This window comes from Halyomorpha halys, unplaced genomic scaffold (assembly GCF_000696795.3).
Source record: "Halyomorpha halys isolate HHAL.00 unplaced genomic scaffold, Hhal_1.1 Scaffold60.1, whole genome shotgun sequence".
Taxonomy (NCBI): Eukaryota; Metazoa; Arthropoda; class Insecta; order Hemiptera; family Pentatomidae; genus Halyomorpha; species Halyomorpha halys.
The window spans coordinates 710,919-727,477 of record NW_027112396.1 but is presented as its reverse complement, the minus strand read 5'-3'; the positions used below and the strand labels follow the sequence as shown (position 1 = coordinate 727,477).

The 16,559-nt window shown below is 30.5% G+C and overlaps 1 protein-coding gene across 4 annotated transcripts in view; it reads right to left on the bottom strand.

Annotated features, from left to right (window-relative positions):
- nemy (no extended memory) overlaps positions 1–16,559 on the bottom strand; it is a 255,502-nt gene that overhangs the window by 172,489 nt on the left and 66,454 nt on the right. Inside the window, exon 1 of one of the 4 annotated variants that reach the window (XM_067050280.1) lies at positions 1,873–1,954. The exons of the other annotated variants lie outside the window; for them this stretch is intronic. Coding sequence (XP_066906381.1) covers positions 1,873–1,901 — 29 coding nt within the window. The 5' untranslated portion in view covers positions 1,902–1,954. Of the gene's footprint in view, positions 1–1,872; positions 1,955–16,559 lie in introns of those variants that run through there. 4 annotated transcript variants of the gene reach the window in all.

The following is a 16,559-nucleotide window of genomic DNA, read 5'->3' as shown; positions in this document are numbered from 1 at the left end:
TTTATATTTTATTATTATATTTATTCTGTTACTGTAGCCGTGAGTTAAACCTATGGTTTTAGAGGCCTTCTTTGGGTTTCACCTATCCTCATGAAGTGGGTACCCTTACTTGGGAATAAATCTGGCGGTTGAGAGTTACCTCCTTGTAAAACCGTTGTTCAAAAATCCCTTCCTGGGCTGTAGATTATCATTGGTATAATTATTATTATATATGTTTTCCAATTAAGAAGAAAGAACATACCTATATTAGAAAACTTGAAATATACATTCTGTTAAATGTTAGTTCTTCTAAAATCAAATTATTAAGCTAATTCCAGGAGATACGTTTTTAAGATATTTTATTTTGTTAAATAATTCAAGGTAATTTAAAAGGCACGAAAGCAAATATACTACAGTGGTTTTTCTTTTAATTTTCTCATTATTATTTTCTCTTCTTAATATTGATCTTTTAGCTGGAATCCTATAAAAAAAACGTTAACTACAAAATGATATTATTTAAAAAAAAATATTCTTTTAATCGGTTATTATAAAAAACTACTTTTCAATTACTATAACAAGTGTTAGTGTGAACAACAATACATCTTTCTCGCTGGATTAGCTATTACCTACCACGCCTGAACAAAAAGATGTAAAATAATGCTTCGAATTATTTAATTAATTAATTAAAATATTACAAATGATATCTTTATTGTACATCGTCGAATTAAAAAAAAAAAACATGCTATGAAATATATTAAATATAACACATGAAGATATATTTAAAATGTCCCTTCTTAGTTCATTTCACCACCTATCACAACAGCCCTGATCAAGAACTACATTGTGGCTCGAAACATCGGCAATAAATAAAAAATAGAAAACTATTTTTTTTCTTCTTAACAGTAGCCCTTCATCATCTTCAAATTTAAGATTTTTAAAAATCAAAAAATTTTTGAAAACACAAGAATCACAAAATCAAATTCTGGATTTTAAAATGTAGGAATGAATTTGAAATGATTTATTTCACTTACTATACTATAATTGTTTATATCTTGATCGTTTCCTGATTTCACTATTATTTATTTATCCATCTACTTATGTTTATCTGCTATGTATATATATATTATTTTATTATTATAATATTTTTTTTAGTCATTTTTAAATATAATATACATATTGTTTAAATGAATCAAAGGCCTATTACCTATTGTCCTAGAGTGTAATAAATAGTATTCTTATCTAATAAAAATAAATAAATAAATAAATGCAATAAATACTCAAAAAACAAATTTACAAAGTGTATAAAGCTATTAAAATCACTACCATTAATAGAGGCAATCGGTCCTTAAATATTGTATCTGGAATTTGTTGTAAATTGAAGTTTTTTTTTTTAATTTACTGGGCTATTTAGGGCTGATATGAAAAACATTTAAAGTAAATTTTAGAAATTTTATATTTTCAAAGTAATAATGTAATTATTAAAAATTAGTTAGTGAGCCAGGGTTGTAAAAATATTGTAATTAACAAACATGTTTAAATTGTGAAAGTTATTTATTTTTCAGTTACCTTTTTTATTTTTACGACCGAATGTCTCAATTTTATTAAGAGTAGGATCTAAAGCTCTAGAATTTGTCTTAACCTAAAAATTTCCTTTATTTTTTCATTGAAATTTTTTGTTCTTATCTAATATTTTTAATTTATATAATTCGAAAATGAGATCTATTATTATTTTTTTTTTTTACCGCCACATTTCCAAATTGTTAATTTTATAGTTTATTTATCTTATTTCTTGATTTGTGATATTGATTTGACATATACGCATATAAAATCTTTAAGGAATGAAGAAGAATAACAATAATAAGAAATATTATATTATATTATAAGATACCCTACCTCACTACTAAAGACTTGCTCTTAGCCATGCTGACACATAAACACTGACTGAGACGCCCCACTCAGCGCCAGTTCCTACTCTCTCTTAGTTCTATGAATGGCCGCCAGGAGTCGTCCCAGTATTGGATTGGCCCTCTTGATATCTACTATCTCTGATTTTAATGGCTCTGATCATTTCTGTTAGTTTTTTTCGTTTCAGACATTTTCAAAAATTCTTCATTATTTTTAACTATTTTGAATATATCATGTTTAAATAAATAAAAAAATGGCTATAAAGTTCATAAATTAGTATGCTTTACTTATTATTTCAAGGTTTAAGAATACATTTTTTAATTATTTATTATTAATTTTTACTTAGATATTTTTTTATTCAGTTACAGATCGACCAGGGGCCTATTTCATAATAAAAGATAATAGTATTAGTTCATAGTACAAGTGTAGAAACTATTGTGGTAATAATACTAATACTTTTTTTTTTTCATGATAATGATGACTATTAGTGTTATTAAAGGAATTAAAAAATACTAAAGAACAAGTTACTATTGTACAAGTTTGTGTAAGTGTTGGTCGGAAAGCAAACATCTCCAATTCTCTATTGAAAAGACCACAGGTGTTTTATTTTCAATAAAGAGGACTCCAAGCCCAGTATAGCTAAGATGAACGTTCCACCACTCCAAATTTACGAGCCGAAAGACATAAAGGCAGTTTTAAGGAACAGAATCCGAAAAAGTTGGGATTCAATGTGAGCTGACGTACCACTCACCAATAAACTAAGAAATATAAAAAAAAACACACAAAAGTGGACAAGTGCCATAAGTGGAAACAGAAGAGAAGAAGTGGTTGTTGCAAGAGTAAGAAGTCCAAATTAACACATCTCCACTTAATCACAGAAGAGGACCAGCCTATATGCCAAAACTGTCATTTACCATTATCGATAAAGCATATAATTGAAGAATGCACATCATTTCGTCAAGCCTTCGAAAATAATAGAATTCCTCGTACAAGAGAATTGGCCCTTAAAGACTCAGAAGAATCCATAGACAAAATAATACTATTTCTGAAAGAAACACAACTTTATACTAAAATATAATCCATCAATATCGACCAGTGTAAAAAGGAAATAGTGTACATTCAACCATCAAATGTCAAAGTCAAGAAGATAGATGAAGTAAAAAGGGTGTAATAACCTAGATGTTGATCGCCCTGAATAAAAATCTAATCTAGTATTAGTTTGTACTTTATTATGAAACAGGACCCTGGTGGACATTACATGGTTAATATAACAATTTTTTGTTTAATTGATTGTGGGGGGCATAGCATTGTGCAAAAGAAATCCCTAACTATTTACAAAGCTATAAATATTGAACAATTGTGAATAATAACAATAAATTATTAATAAAATCAATGAAATTTATAAATTATGAAGAAGATGGTCAGGATTGCGGTAAAAACAGAAACAAAAATAGCTTACAACTATTTATTTTCCGATGTTTCGCCCCACTTTGTAGAGCTTCATCAGTTCTGTTCAAATTTATAGCTTTAGTGTCTTTTTTTTACTTAATTAATTGATAATTTAAAATAAATTTATTATTTTCGTCCTTTGTTTTCATCACAACAGCCCTTGACTTAATAGACAAAGTCAAAGGCTCTACAGATTGGATAATAAGGGAACACAAGAGTGGGAAAGGAAGACCAATTACAGGATCGGGAGATGGGATAGTGCAAGAGTGGGAGACAGTAGGGATACTGTGGCTAGGAATGCCTATGGTGCAAAGTAATATAGAACTTATAATAAATAATAATTTATAGTTAAGTATTAAAATACAACCATAGAAAATACTTTATTTAATTATAAAAAAAATAATTATTTATATTATTTATAGTTGGGGGGGAGGTGCGGTCGAAATATAACATAAATTAATTGATATTAGTTATTTAATAGTGCTTGCTATTCACCATAGCTGAGAACAAAGAACAAGATAACAACCAATGAATACTAAAAAAAAAAATAAATAAAATAATAAAATATAAACAGAATGACATAAAGTAAATGATTGTACAGAATGAAATTAATAAAATTAAAGTGATGAAAGAAGTGGAATATAAATTGTATAGATAGGTAATTGAATAGGTAAGTAAAAACAACATTATATACAATGTATAAATGTGAACTATGAAAGAATTTGACTAATAAGTAATGTGGAAAATATTTCTTTCGTATTTCTCTGGATGATATGATAATGGTAATTATTTAATTTTTCTTTTTTTTCTTCGCCACAAGACACACATTGGAGTCCTATTATGCCTAACCCTGGGGGTCAATTTTTTTTATTTTTTGGGACTGGTACTCAATGAAAAAAGCAACGCCCCCGGATTCGAACTGGCGCCGCCGGCAGATCTCGGGTTGGTAAGAATGCGCCTAACCACCTGAGCTTCGGACTGTCCAAAGATTATTATCTCTTTAATCATTTTAAGTTTCCGTTTTTAAACCAGCATGATTTTAAGTTAATGTAGGATGGATAGTGAAAGTTGCATTAATAGACAATGAAAAAATACAAAATATGAAAGAATTTTATAATTAAATAAAGAAAAATAAATGTTTTCATCGTTGTCCAATAATCGTTAAAAATCGTATAAAAACTGTAGAAATATGAAAATACTATAGTAAACAATTTTTTTTAGCAAACCAATGAATATAAATATAATAAAGAGAAGTTCTATCATAGTGAATAGTGAACAAGTTGTCGAATTCGTAAATATCGATGATTTCAACTCAAAGCAATTATCAAACTATGAACAAAAATTTATACTATTTAAAATCGTTTTGTAATAAATTAAATAATCAATACAGAGGGGACAACTAGATAAAGCAGAACTGGACCAAACGGTTGACCACTGACCCACTCCTAGAATCGATAAGGCACACAGTCGTAGTGTACAGTCTAACAATCGGCAACATCCAAAAGCTTCCATTAGATCAATTTAGTATCATCAGGAATAAGTGTTTTAATGAATTAAACAAGTTTATATTTTATTTACAAATCAAAATATATAAACTCCAGTAAGAAACTAGGTTTCGAAATAAATACGGATAAAAAAAAAAAATATGACTAGCAGTAGAAACGCGAACAATTTCAGTGATACAGATATAGGAGGGAATGCATTTGAATAGATAGAGATCTTTAAGTAATAAGGTGCTAGGGTAACTAGAAAAAAGGAAATTGTTGAGGAAATAAAGGCTAGGTTAATGGCGGGAAATGTAACGAATTTAAAGTTAGGATGACAAAACTCAACCGACGGGTAAACGTCCGAGCGATAGGCCGAAACGTAGATTGCGTTAAAACGGATTTAGTACATTTGGGTTTGGAGTGGCGTAACTGTACAGATGTATGTAGAGAACGATTAGTGGTATCGGCATCGAAACTTTGGATTCGCTAAGCTTTTTTTATTATAGTCTTATTATTAATACAAAAACATTTGATCCAAATATACTCTCGACATTTTTTTTTAAATTTATTTATAGTTATTTACAACTGTATAAAAATATACACAACAAGTAAATATGCTGTAGGTGAAATACAACACATCAAACAAACATGTGGAGAACTACCCATTGATAGAACTCCAATAACAATTCTAGAGGAGAAGATCTCGAGGCCATTTTCTTTTCAGATGCCTAGGAACATTATTAGGTAATGAAGGAGAAGCCAGGTTAGAAACAAGTGGATTTGGGTGGTTGAGAAGTTTATCATGGAAGGAACGGTATCTGGTTCTGGCCAAATCGGGAACATACCAGATCCTGATGGATGACTTGATTTGTGAAAAAGTAAGGAGCATTAAGGATTTTGGACTGTAAGGATTGGATTCGGAAGGAATTCAATGGTTGAGCCCCAAAGCTCAACTCCGTATGTCCAGATAAGCCTTATAACAGTCATGTAGTTCAGTCTTTTGTAATGGATTGACAATTTAGACCGTTTGTCTGGTAAAAGTTCTAACAGTCGAAATCGACGAGCAGTTTCCTGTCGTTTCAGTCTTGTATGAGGATTCCATGTCAGTCGTTTGTCTAGATGAAGTCCTAAGTAACGGATCTGTTCGACAGGAATAAGAGGTGTATTATAAAAGGATAACTCTCGAGATTTATTTTCAAAAACTCTCCGACGTTTCGGCCTTCAGGTCAAGGAGACAATCTTAAATATTGATGTTATATCCTTTTTTCCCAGCAGACTAACTGCCCATGTCATATAAAACTTTTTATATTTTAAACCTAAAACCTTTTTTCATAAATTATTGTTTCTATTTCTACTTACTATCATTGTGTTTGTGTTAATAATAAAATAAACCAATTTCAGACAATCATTATTATAAATAATTAATTTATTATAGTCTTTATTTATAAATAATTTGAGTTTTCTCGCCCATCCAGAGAGACTAAAATGACTGCAATGATGATGACATCTCAATAAATAATAAGTCATTGGCGATCGATTTTTTAATTTTTTTATTCTTCCTATTTGTTCATTTCATTCTAAAACCGAACAATAATATCCTTAGTATTGTTTTATAAATAATATTAGTTGTATCTCGGTTTACATGACGGATTCGTATTTTAAAATTCATTTTGTTTATAGACTTTTTCGATTTTCCGTACCATTTTCAAGCAAATTGTCAAAAAACCTGATAAAATGCTTACTGCTAGTGGCGAATTTCGCCTGCGGGGCGCGTCAGAAAAAAAAGTATACAATAAATAATAATTTGTCTATTTATATTTAGAGTTGTTAATTATTTCGTATGTATTTATAAGGCTTGAGTAACATGAATTTTAATTGTTTAATTAAAAAATATTTTTATGTATTTTTGTAAAAATATCAACTTCTGAAGTAGGTCTCCTCAATTGTCATAGTATAATTTATATTAAAAAAAAAATATATTTTTATTAACTTTTGCAAAAATAATTATGTTTAACACTCCTTGATTATCATTAAGAAATTAATATTAGAAATAATTAATAACGTTTTTTGGATCCTTTATACATTATTGGATTGTTAGAAAGTTAATAAAACTGCGCCTTATAAGTGGAGCATAGAGAAACCTGCTAGACTGACAAGTGTTGCTGGTCTGCATCGTTTAAGGCGCAAGTGGAATATACGACTTAGTGAACCACTATGGATAATAATGAATATAATCGATTGTTTAAAACATTATTTCAGCACTTTTGAAATTTTCATTATTTTTACTTATGTTCTTTTAGATATTCTTGTTTAATATCTTTGAATTTCTACGTTTGAAACTGACTAAAAAACCAACCATATTGATAATTTTCTGGCTACTTAGATAAAAGGTGTATAAGACCAATCTGAACCACATTTTTGGTAAATGATGGAATTGTTAAAAAAATATATTTACTTTTTAAAACAATCTTGATCCTTTTCTCTCAACTTTATTATTTTTTAACATCCGACGTTTCGACCTCTCATATTACTATTCTATATTTTGCACAACGATTTGTCATTTATATAAATTTTTATTATGAAATAGATATAAATGACTGATATGAGGATACAAGTACATAAGCATGAAGTAAATACCGAAACGTTGTATACAATACAGAATAGTAATATGGTCAAATTGGAATTTTTTTCTCCTCAGAATATTAAAAACTAAATATATTTTTAGATTTATTTTTTATTAATATAGTTGTTTGAGAGTGGTTTAGTTTCTTTTTAAAACAATCTTGATCCTTTTCTCTCAACTTTATTATTTTTTAACATCCGACGTTTCGACCTCTCAGGTCATTCTCAAGGATTCCTTATTCTGTCTTCACTCCTTTTTTTTCCTTTAAAATTCATTAATGCTGGCTAATTGCCTTTGTCCCAATAATTTCTTCTATTAAATTATATCCTAAATTTCTGTTTGGGGGTTTGTTAATGAACATAAAAGTGATAAATAAAAGTTTTAAATTTAGGATATAATTTAATAGACGAAATTATTGGGACAAAGGCAATTAGCCAGCATTAATGAATTTTAAAGGAAAAAAAAGGAGTGAAGACAGAATAAGGAATCCTTGAGAATGACCTGAGAGGTCGAAACGTCGGATGTTAAAAAATAATAAAGTTGAGAGAAAAGGATCAAGATTGTTTTAAAAAGAAACTAAACCACTCTCAAACAACTATATTAATAAAAAATAAATCTAAAAATATATTTAGTTTTTAATATTCTGAGGAGAAAAAAATTCCAATTTGACCATATTACTATTCTGTATTGTATACAACGTTTCGGTATTTACTTCATGCTTATGTACTTGTATCCTCATATCAGTCATTTATATCTATTTCATAATAAAAATTTATATAAATGACAAATCGTTGTGCAAAATATAGAATAGTAATATGTTTTAATTGGAAGTTGTTCCACCTCAGTATATTAACAAATTAATATAAACAACTTCCTAGAAAATAAAATACAGATTAAAAAAATTATAAAGCTATAATTATATATTTTTCTCTCTATTATATAAAAACGTTTTTAGTAATCACCGTGTAATATTTTATTTTATATTATTATTCTTTTTCGTACCCCTCATTGAGAATAATAACATTATTAGTTCATACAAATATAATAGTGTTGATAATACGTTTTATATTATTTAAAAAGCGATATAGGATTGTCCCTCCCAGGGGGTCCTAGTGGGGCGGGTCCGGCCGATAAGGGTGGCCATAAAGCCTTCGAATTTTTTCGTAGTTATTTTTACACTCCTACGTTTCAGCCACTCCGACCATTTTCAAGGATCTTATTCACACTTATCACAGCCAAACATGTTTTTTTACATTATTGGATACCATTCTTGGTAATTTCCGTCAGAATCGAGTAATATAATGAATATCTTAAAGAGGGGACTTACCTATTTAAGCAAATATTTAAAAAGTGTTATAGGAACATAGCTGCTTGGGGGTCTTAGTGGGACCTTGGGGGACTTTTTTGTATTATGATCTCCTCTTGTGAGATTGTGACATGTCTTACATCTACCAACCTACTCGCTATAATTATTGTACATGGTTTATTTATTTATTTTTTCTGACCTCCTAGAAAAAAAATTAAAAATAACAAATTAAATATATACAAATAAGAAAGGATGTATATATGCTGACATTATGAATCTTGGTTTGCCAGTGTGGCATTATAAGATAAGCTGCCGGGTCCGCTGAAGGCGGTGTCATCGACGATGGCATGAGTCTGCCGTGAGCGTACTAGGAATAGGTAGGGGCTATTCCGGCTGGCGCAGATGAAGTGATGACTTCAGGCTGTAGAGCCAGAAGCCCCCCTCCCAAGGCGAGAACATTGACCAAGAGAACAGTGCTCTGCCAACTTGATGTGCCTACGGCCTATGAATTCTGGCACGGTTGGGAGTTGAAGCTCTGCACAAATTTCTCCTCCAAAATCAATAAAATCCTCGTACTACTCGCCTCAGGAGGGAGTTATGGAAACCCTGTAGGTTGGTCAGTGTCGTTTTGTAGAGGTGTCTCATTAGTGGTGCACCATGGAGCAGCGTTGGACGGATGATGGCCTTATATATTTGTAGCTTCAGGCGCAGCGAAAGTTGTTGTGACGTCAGGAGATGGTAAAGCCTATGCGACTTCTGCGTTTTATTTTACTTATAAGATAGAATAATAAAAACGTTGGGATACAAATTAAAATGCTTAATAAAGACTTAAATTTTTTTTTTCCTACTTACATTATAATGAAAAAAAATAATACAATCTGAACTACAGAATACATGTAAATTATAGTTATAAAATTAAAGAAAGGAGTACAATTAAATTAACGGTTGTATAATTTATAAAATGGAGGTTAATCCACCGTTAGGGGTGTTCCCTCCTAACTTTAATTAGTTTAAACTACTTCATACTTCTTTATTATTAAAAATTTAGTCGTTATCCGAAATAGAAAATACAGTACTAAATTATTTAAGGAAGTGTTTAAGGGAGCACTCACTAATGGTTAGTAATGTTGCCATGAATGTGCTATATAGGTGGCATTGTACGGTATACTACTCGTATATAGAGGGTAGGGGTCCAAAGAGGTGCTCCACCACAGCTGGCATAAACCAGTCTTTATTGCTTCCATTTTCTCTTTGGTCACAGTTTGCCGTTCTACTTCTCTTTTACAATCTCGTTTGGTTAATATTTATTGTAGCTAAAGGTCATCGGTTCGCTGAAAGTTATAAAGATGTCATTGCAATACTATCGAGTCCTAGAATCGAGTTGAAGTATCGTGAAATAATTTGTCCATTTTCTTTTTTAATGTAACAAGCAAAACCAATGAAACTTTCTCCTTAATATGTTTGTGAAATCTTAAATGAAGAATACTCTACCATAATTGGTTTAAGTTAATTCTTAAACTTAACGCCATTAAGTTAGTTCCATAAGAATAAAGATGTAATTACTTACATACACATATAGATACATTGATACATTATATGAGCTTAATACTCGAACATGTTTCAATCAGAGTTATTATACAAGTTATAATACAACGTTTATTTTAAAGTTTGAACATTTTTTTTTAATTTAAGAAGTCTTAGTATAAGAAATCTTTCATATTGGAAGAAGATAGTTAACTGTATGAAGTAGATTGTACGAAGATTGGTCCCGATGGCAGTCAATGAAGGTAACAAAATAGTAAAAGAAAACTATTTATTGTAAACAACGTTTCGCCCCGCTTTGCAGGGCATCGTCAGGGCTGTAAGAATCAAGTTCTGCTACCAATTATTTATCTCGGTATCAAAATCAAAACTTGATTTTTACAGCCCTGACGAAGCCCTGCAAAGTGGGCGAAACATTGTTTCATTATTTACAATGAATAGTTTTCTTTTACTATTTTGATACCTTTATTGATCGCCACTTGGGCTATCTTCCTAAAATCTACTTCACACGGTCAACTATATTCCTTCAATCTACTTCATAAGGCCAACTATCTTCTCCCAATATTTTTAGTTCCTTTTTGACTGCATCCCTTTCCATCTTTTTCAATTTTTTTTTATTTTAGATTCTTTTTTTCTGAACGAAGAATTTAGACATCAGTTACTCCCTTTATAGATATACTCACTTTAAAAAAATTTAAGAAGTCTTCGCATAAAAAATCATTCATATTGGCAGCAGATAGTTCACTATATGAAGTATATTGTAGGAAAATAGTCCGGGCGGTGGTCAATATAGGTGTCAAAATATTAAAAGAAAACGTTTCGCCTCACTTTTCAGGGCTTCTTCAGGACTGTATGAATCAAGTTCTTCTACTTACTATTTATCTCAGTTGGTAGCAGAAGGTTATTACAGCCCTGACGAAACCCTGAAAAGTTGGACGAAACGCTGTTTAACAATAAATAGTTTTCTTTTACTATGTTAATACCTTTTTCGACCACCCCCGGTCTATTCTAACAATATACAACATTTAATTTAATTATACTAAAGCCTTATCTAGTTCCACCCATCCCTACAGCCCACCTAGAAGGTTAAAACGGCAGTGGCCAAGAGAATTATTGTAAAATATAGCACATAGAACAGTTTAGAAAAAACTAAATGAAGGCTTATCTATGTTGTGAAAACGAAAACTATTTTTATTTATTGGTTTCCATGATATTCCACGTTTGACGAATATATGAAAAAAAAAATGTTCTAAAGAAAAGAAAAATCTATCGAAAGTAACTCTTCTCCAATTGGAATATAAAATACCGATTGTTATCAAACATATTGATATACTTGTGGGATTTTTTGACCAAAAACAGTATGAGTAATATCGTAGTATCATGATCATGAAAAAGTTACCTCTTTGCACAACCGTTATTAAGGAAACTGCACTTCCTCTCAAAGTACTGTACCTCGTGGGTTTTAGTGCTGCAATTTCAGGTTTTTTAATATCGTTATTATAATCTCTAATATAGAAATTATAATATTTGATATCGATTTAATAATATCCAGAATTATTTAGTATAAGAGAAAATACCGATATTCATATTCCATTATTTTTTTCACCGTTAAAACCACGTGACAACAGTTGGGTTCACCACTGCCATTATAGACAGCAAACAGAACACATTGTTCCACTCGTCCGCTTCCAGTAAGTTTGTTTGAATTCTTATATTATAAAGCCTGCCATCCTTCTAGACATTTTTATTGCATTTAACTTATTATTATTTAATACTATAAGGATACCCCCGTCCACCTAACGGCGAACCGGGTGCATTTAATTGTATAGTGCATCAAGATGAGTTTGCCTATGAGTAAAGGGAGGAGGGAGATGCGCAGTGGCAAATATCCACACTCTTCTCTCCACTAGGTCTGTTCCAACAACCACTTCTGACTGCATGGAGCATGCGTAGTACGGGTTTTCCCTTATAAATCCAGTACTGAGCATGCTCCGTAGAGTTCTGGGTAGTCGGGAGGGGTTGTTGGAACAGACCTGCTCAGTTCACTGGACTACCTTTCTTTTTCTTCTCTAGACGTACTTTTGCAAATTTACAAATAGAAATTTTTCATATCAGTTTTTCAAAATTATAATTCATTATTACTGCAAAATTATAAGTTTACCATGTCAAGTAAACTGGTTAGATGGAAAACTATCCACTCTGAAACCAAAAACCTAATGATGAAAGGTAAAATTAACGTTCAAGCTTAAGGATCATCAGTTAATTAAAAAGGAATACAGTTTAATAATTTAATTACCACACAAATGAAAAAATATATACCCAAGGATTTTTATTCTAATGGAATAAAAATATCAAATCTTTTCACTTGTACTGCATTGGAAGAAAACAGTATTTCAGTAACTGAAAAAGTCATAAATTACTGCATTTATCATAACTTAATCCCATTACAGGACCAAATATACTCCATTTTAAAACATTAAAATTAAGAAAATTGTTGCACAACAAATCTAAACTTAAAAAGAAGTAGTTGTTTTCTGAACTCAGTGATTATGAAATCTCAAAAAGGAGTTTTTTTTATGATACTGCGTTCTTAAATAACATGTCAGAACAGAACTGGACAGACCTTAAATTCTTAAAGAAGATAAAAAAATATTCAAATTATGAAATAATTTACACTGACGGCTCCAAACAAAATGAAAATGTTGGTTTTGCGATAATAATACATGGGATGCCTAGAAGATATAAATTACCCACTCAACAATATTTAAAGCTGAACTTCAGGCGATTTCAACAGCACTTCATTTATCCATAGAAAGTGAATACTCAAACATACTCATTGGTACAGATTCAATGTCTGCACTCCAGAGTCTATCAAACTTCAGTCAAAGCGGACGATAGACAAGATTCACAACTATATAGTTATACTATAAAGAGCTTGGGTAAAGGTCCGCGAGCTCCCTTCTCTACAGGCAAACTTATCTTCTAACACCTGTTGAACAGATTCGATACTTAGGACTCCATCTTGACAAGAGACTTACTCGGAATCCACACACAAGACTGAAACGACAAAAAACTGCTCGTAGATTCCGATTGCTACAACACTTACTTGACATTGAAAAAATTAGTATACACTGCAATAATCAGACCAATTTGGACATATGGAATTGAGCTCTGGGGCTCCACCAAACCATCAAATTCTTCCCGCATCCAATCGTTACAATCCAAAATCCTACGTAAAATCCTTGATGCTCCTTATTACGTTACAAATAAACTCATTCATAAAGACCTTAACATCCCATTCCTTGCAGATTTGACCCAAAACAGATATGCGTCTTTTCATTCCAAACTCCATCCTAACCCATTAATTCTTAATCTTTCATCCTTAACAATCCCTGATAATCCTCCGAGGCGTCTGAAAAGAAGATGGCCACGGGACCTTCTAATTTTAATTAATGTTTGAAGTAACACCAATGGGTGGTTCCTTCCCAAGATTTTCAAGTGTGTATGAAACATACTAAATACTTACCTATTATATTATTTTGTACAGTTGTAAATTACAATAAATAAATAATAAAAAAAAAAAAAACTTATGTTAGATGCACTATACTACTCGTTACTCAAGTTATATAACTGTGATTTAGGTGTATTCTGTCGTTCAGATTGTATTATTGTTTAAATATATTGTTAGTAGCAAAAATAAATATATTTTAAGTTATTATCCCTGAATTTTACTTTATACTTCAATTTAGTAAAATGTAAAATAAAATATTAGGCGATAAACATTAAACACATTTTTATATATAAGAGATTTCGATTTTCATTCAAATTTTATTAATATCAAAATTTTGGAAAAATTATTAGATTCAAATTAACTTTTTTTTTATATATCGATTTATTATCAACATCCCTAAAAGGTATGATATGTCATTTTTTTCTAGATACTTTACTATCAGCTCAGGATATGGTTGATATACTCCAAAACGTGTTTACTTCCCCCATAAGAAAGATGTCCCCCCCCCCCAAGTTTTATCTAAATTGGCTTAGTCGTTCTAAACTACTGATGAGTTTCTCGGCCCTCTCCCCTCCCCCCCGCACAAAAAATATGGCTTTGCTTTACTCTAATAGAATTTTTATATAGGTAGTAAAGAATCTTGTTTCATCAACCCAAATTCACCTATATCTCCCGTGTTTATATTTCAAATTTAACGTACAAAAGTATAAAAAAAAAAATAAAGTTAAATAAAAAAGGGAGGGTTATTTATTCCTAATAGATTTTAAGTAGAGAATATGGTCGGTGGGTCAGCAAAAAAACAAAACTAAAACAAATAAACCAAAAAATATTTATTCGTGACGACGTTTCGACCTGAATTTCTGGTCTTCATTAGGTCTATAAAACAAAAAAAGAGTAAATAATAAACTAACAAGTTTGGAAATATACATAACAATGAATTGAAAATAAAAAAATAGTTGATTAATAACCGTGAAATTATACAGTAGCAGATTGATAACAATGAAAGATAAAATTTAATATTATATGGATAAGAAGATATGTATAAGATGAGATAGTAGTGTGAATCTATACTTACTAGAAAATAAACAAAAGAAATATTTATTCTATTTTATTTACATAGACCTTCAATTTGAACAAAATTTAATAAGAATTTAATATTTACATTTAATTAATAAAGTAGATGACAAGATTGAGTAAATGGAAATGGGCAGGGAATCTCCTTCGATGCGAAGATGACAGATGGTCAAAAATTGCCACAGAATGGACTCCAAGAATTTCAAAGAAGAAGAGGAAGGACGTCAAAAGAAAAGATTGAACGATATGTCCAAGAGAATGGAAGGACCCCTCAGATGGAGAGGTGCTAGGGACAGGGTTGTCTGGAAGAAAAAGTGGAAAGAACTCGCCTCCCAATAGGCCTGGTCACCCCGGGAAGTGCTCACTATTACTGTCCAAAGGGAAGGCCTATGCAGGAAAGGATACAGAAAGATGGAAAGAAAATTGATAGAAGTTAAGGTTTTGTCAACTATTATATGTATATACATTTTTTTCTCTCTATCTGCTTTAAATGTTTATATAATATTTTGTAATAATTTTAATTTATTGCATAAATAAAAGGTTATTTCATTTCATTTCAATAAAGTAGTCGGAACAAATAAATAAGTTTTATTTATTTCATATAGCGTAAATAATTCGTAACAATGAAAATGTTTAGGTGTGAATATCTCCTAAACAAAGCGTTTGCGGAAATTTTTTTCTTGTTTTGAGGTTCTTAGTTAATATTTTAAATTTGGCCACTTAAACCTGAAACACCCTGTGTATATATACATTCATAAATCATAAACAGTGAGATAACTTCAAGACGAGCTCACAGACCTACACAAAAACCGGGTACGTAAGTAGCTTTGTAAGAGAAAGTTATGTGATGCGCAAACCGTACCAGATTTTCAATTTTATTGCAGTTCAATTATAATAAATATAATAAATGCTTCACCTTAAAAAAATAATGTAGGAATTTTTAATCACTGGTGTTACATTAATTTATTTTTGTAATGCTATAAGTAAAATAATTATTGGTGGGGAAGAGATAAATAAATACATAGAGAAGACATTTCTACTAGACCTGATAATTTTTTTTTTTTTAATTTTGTAGATTGATATGAATCGCTTGTTTTGTTTTTTTTAAAATTGTTTCTATTACCAAATCGCACTAAATTTTTGCAGATATTTCCTTGGTTTTTATTAATGTTTTTTAAATTTAATTTAATATCCTTTTGTTCTTCAATTTAGGGTAGGAAAGACCGATTATTCTCAAAGATACCAAATCCAAACAGTGAGAAGGCATGAGAATATGAAGTGGGGACCTTAAAACGCTTGCCCATAACGGTCTGTTTAAGATTTATATAATGAAAAAATATCTGCTCGGAATTAATAAGAACTCTTTAATTGCATCCCTAACTCTCCAATTTTATTTCACAGCCCTCGAAGAATGTTGTCGTAATCGGAGAATTGAGAGTGCTACAATGTGTAGTTTCTTTACACGCCTGTGTCACTCCTTTGGAAACTATTATCAAATATACTTTGAGTATGCATATAAATGTACAGTTCTAAATTTCAATAAAGATAAAATAATAAATAATGAAAAATATGATTTTTGGCTGTTTACTTTTGTCAAAGAAGATGGCCTCGAGATCTTCTCCTCTAGAAATGTTATTGGAGTTCTATCAGTGGGTAGATTCTCCACATGTTTTTATCATGTCA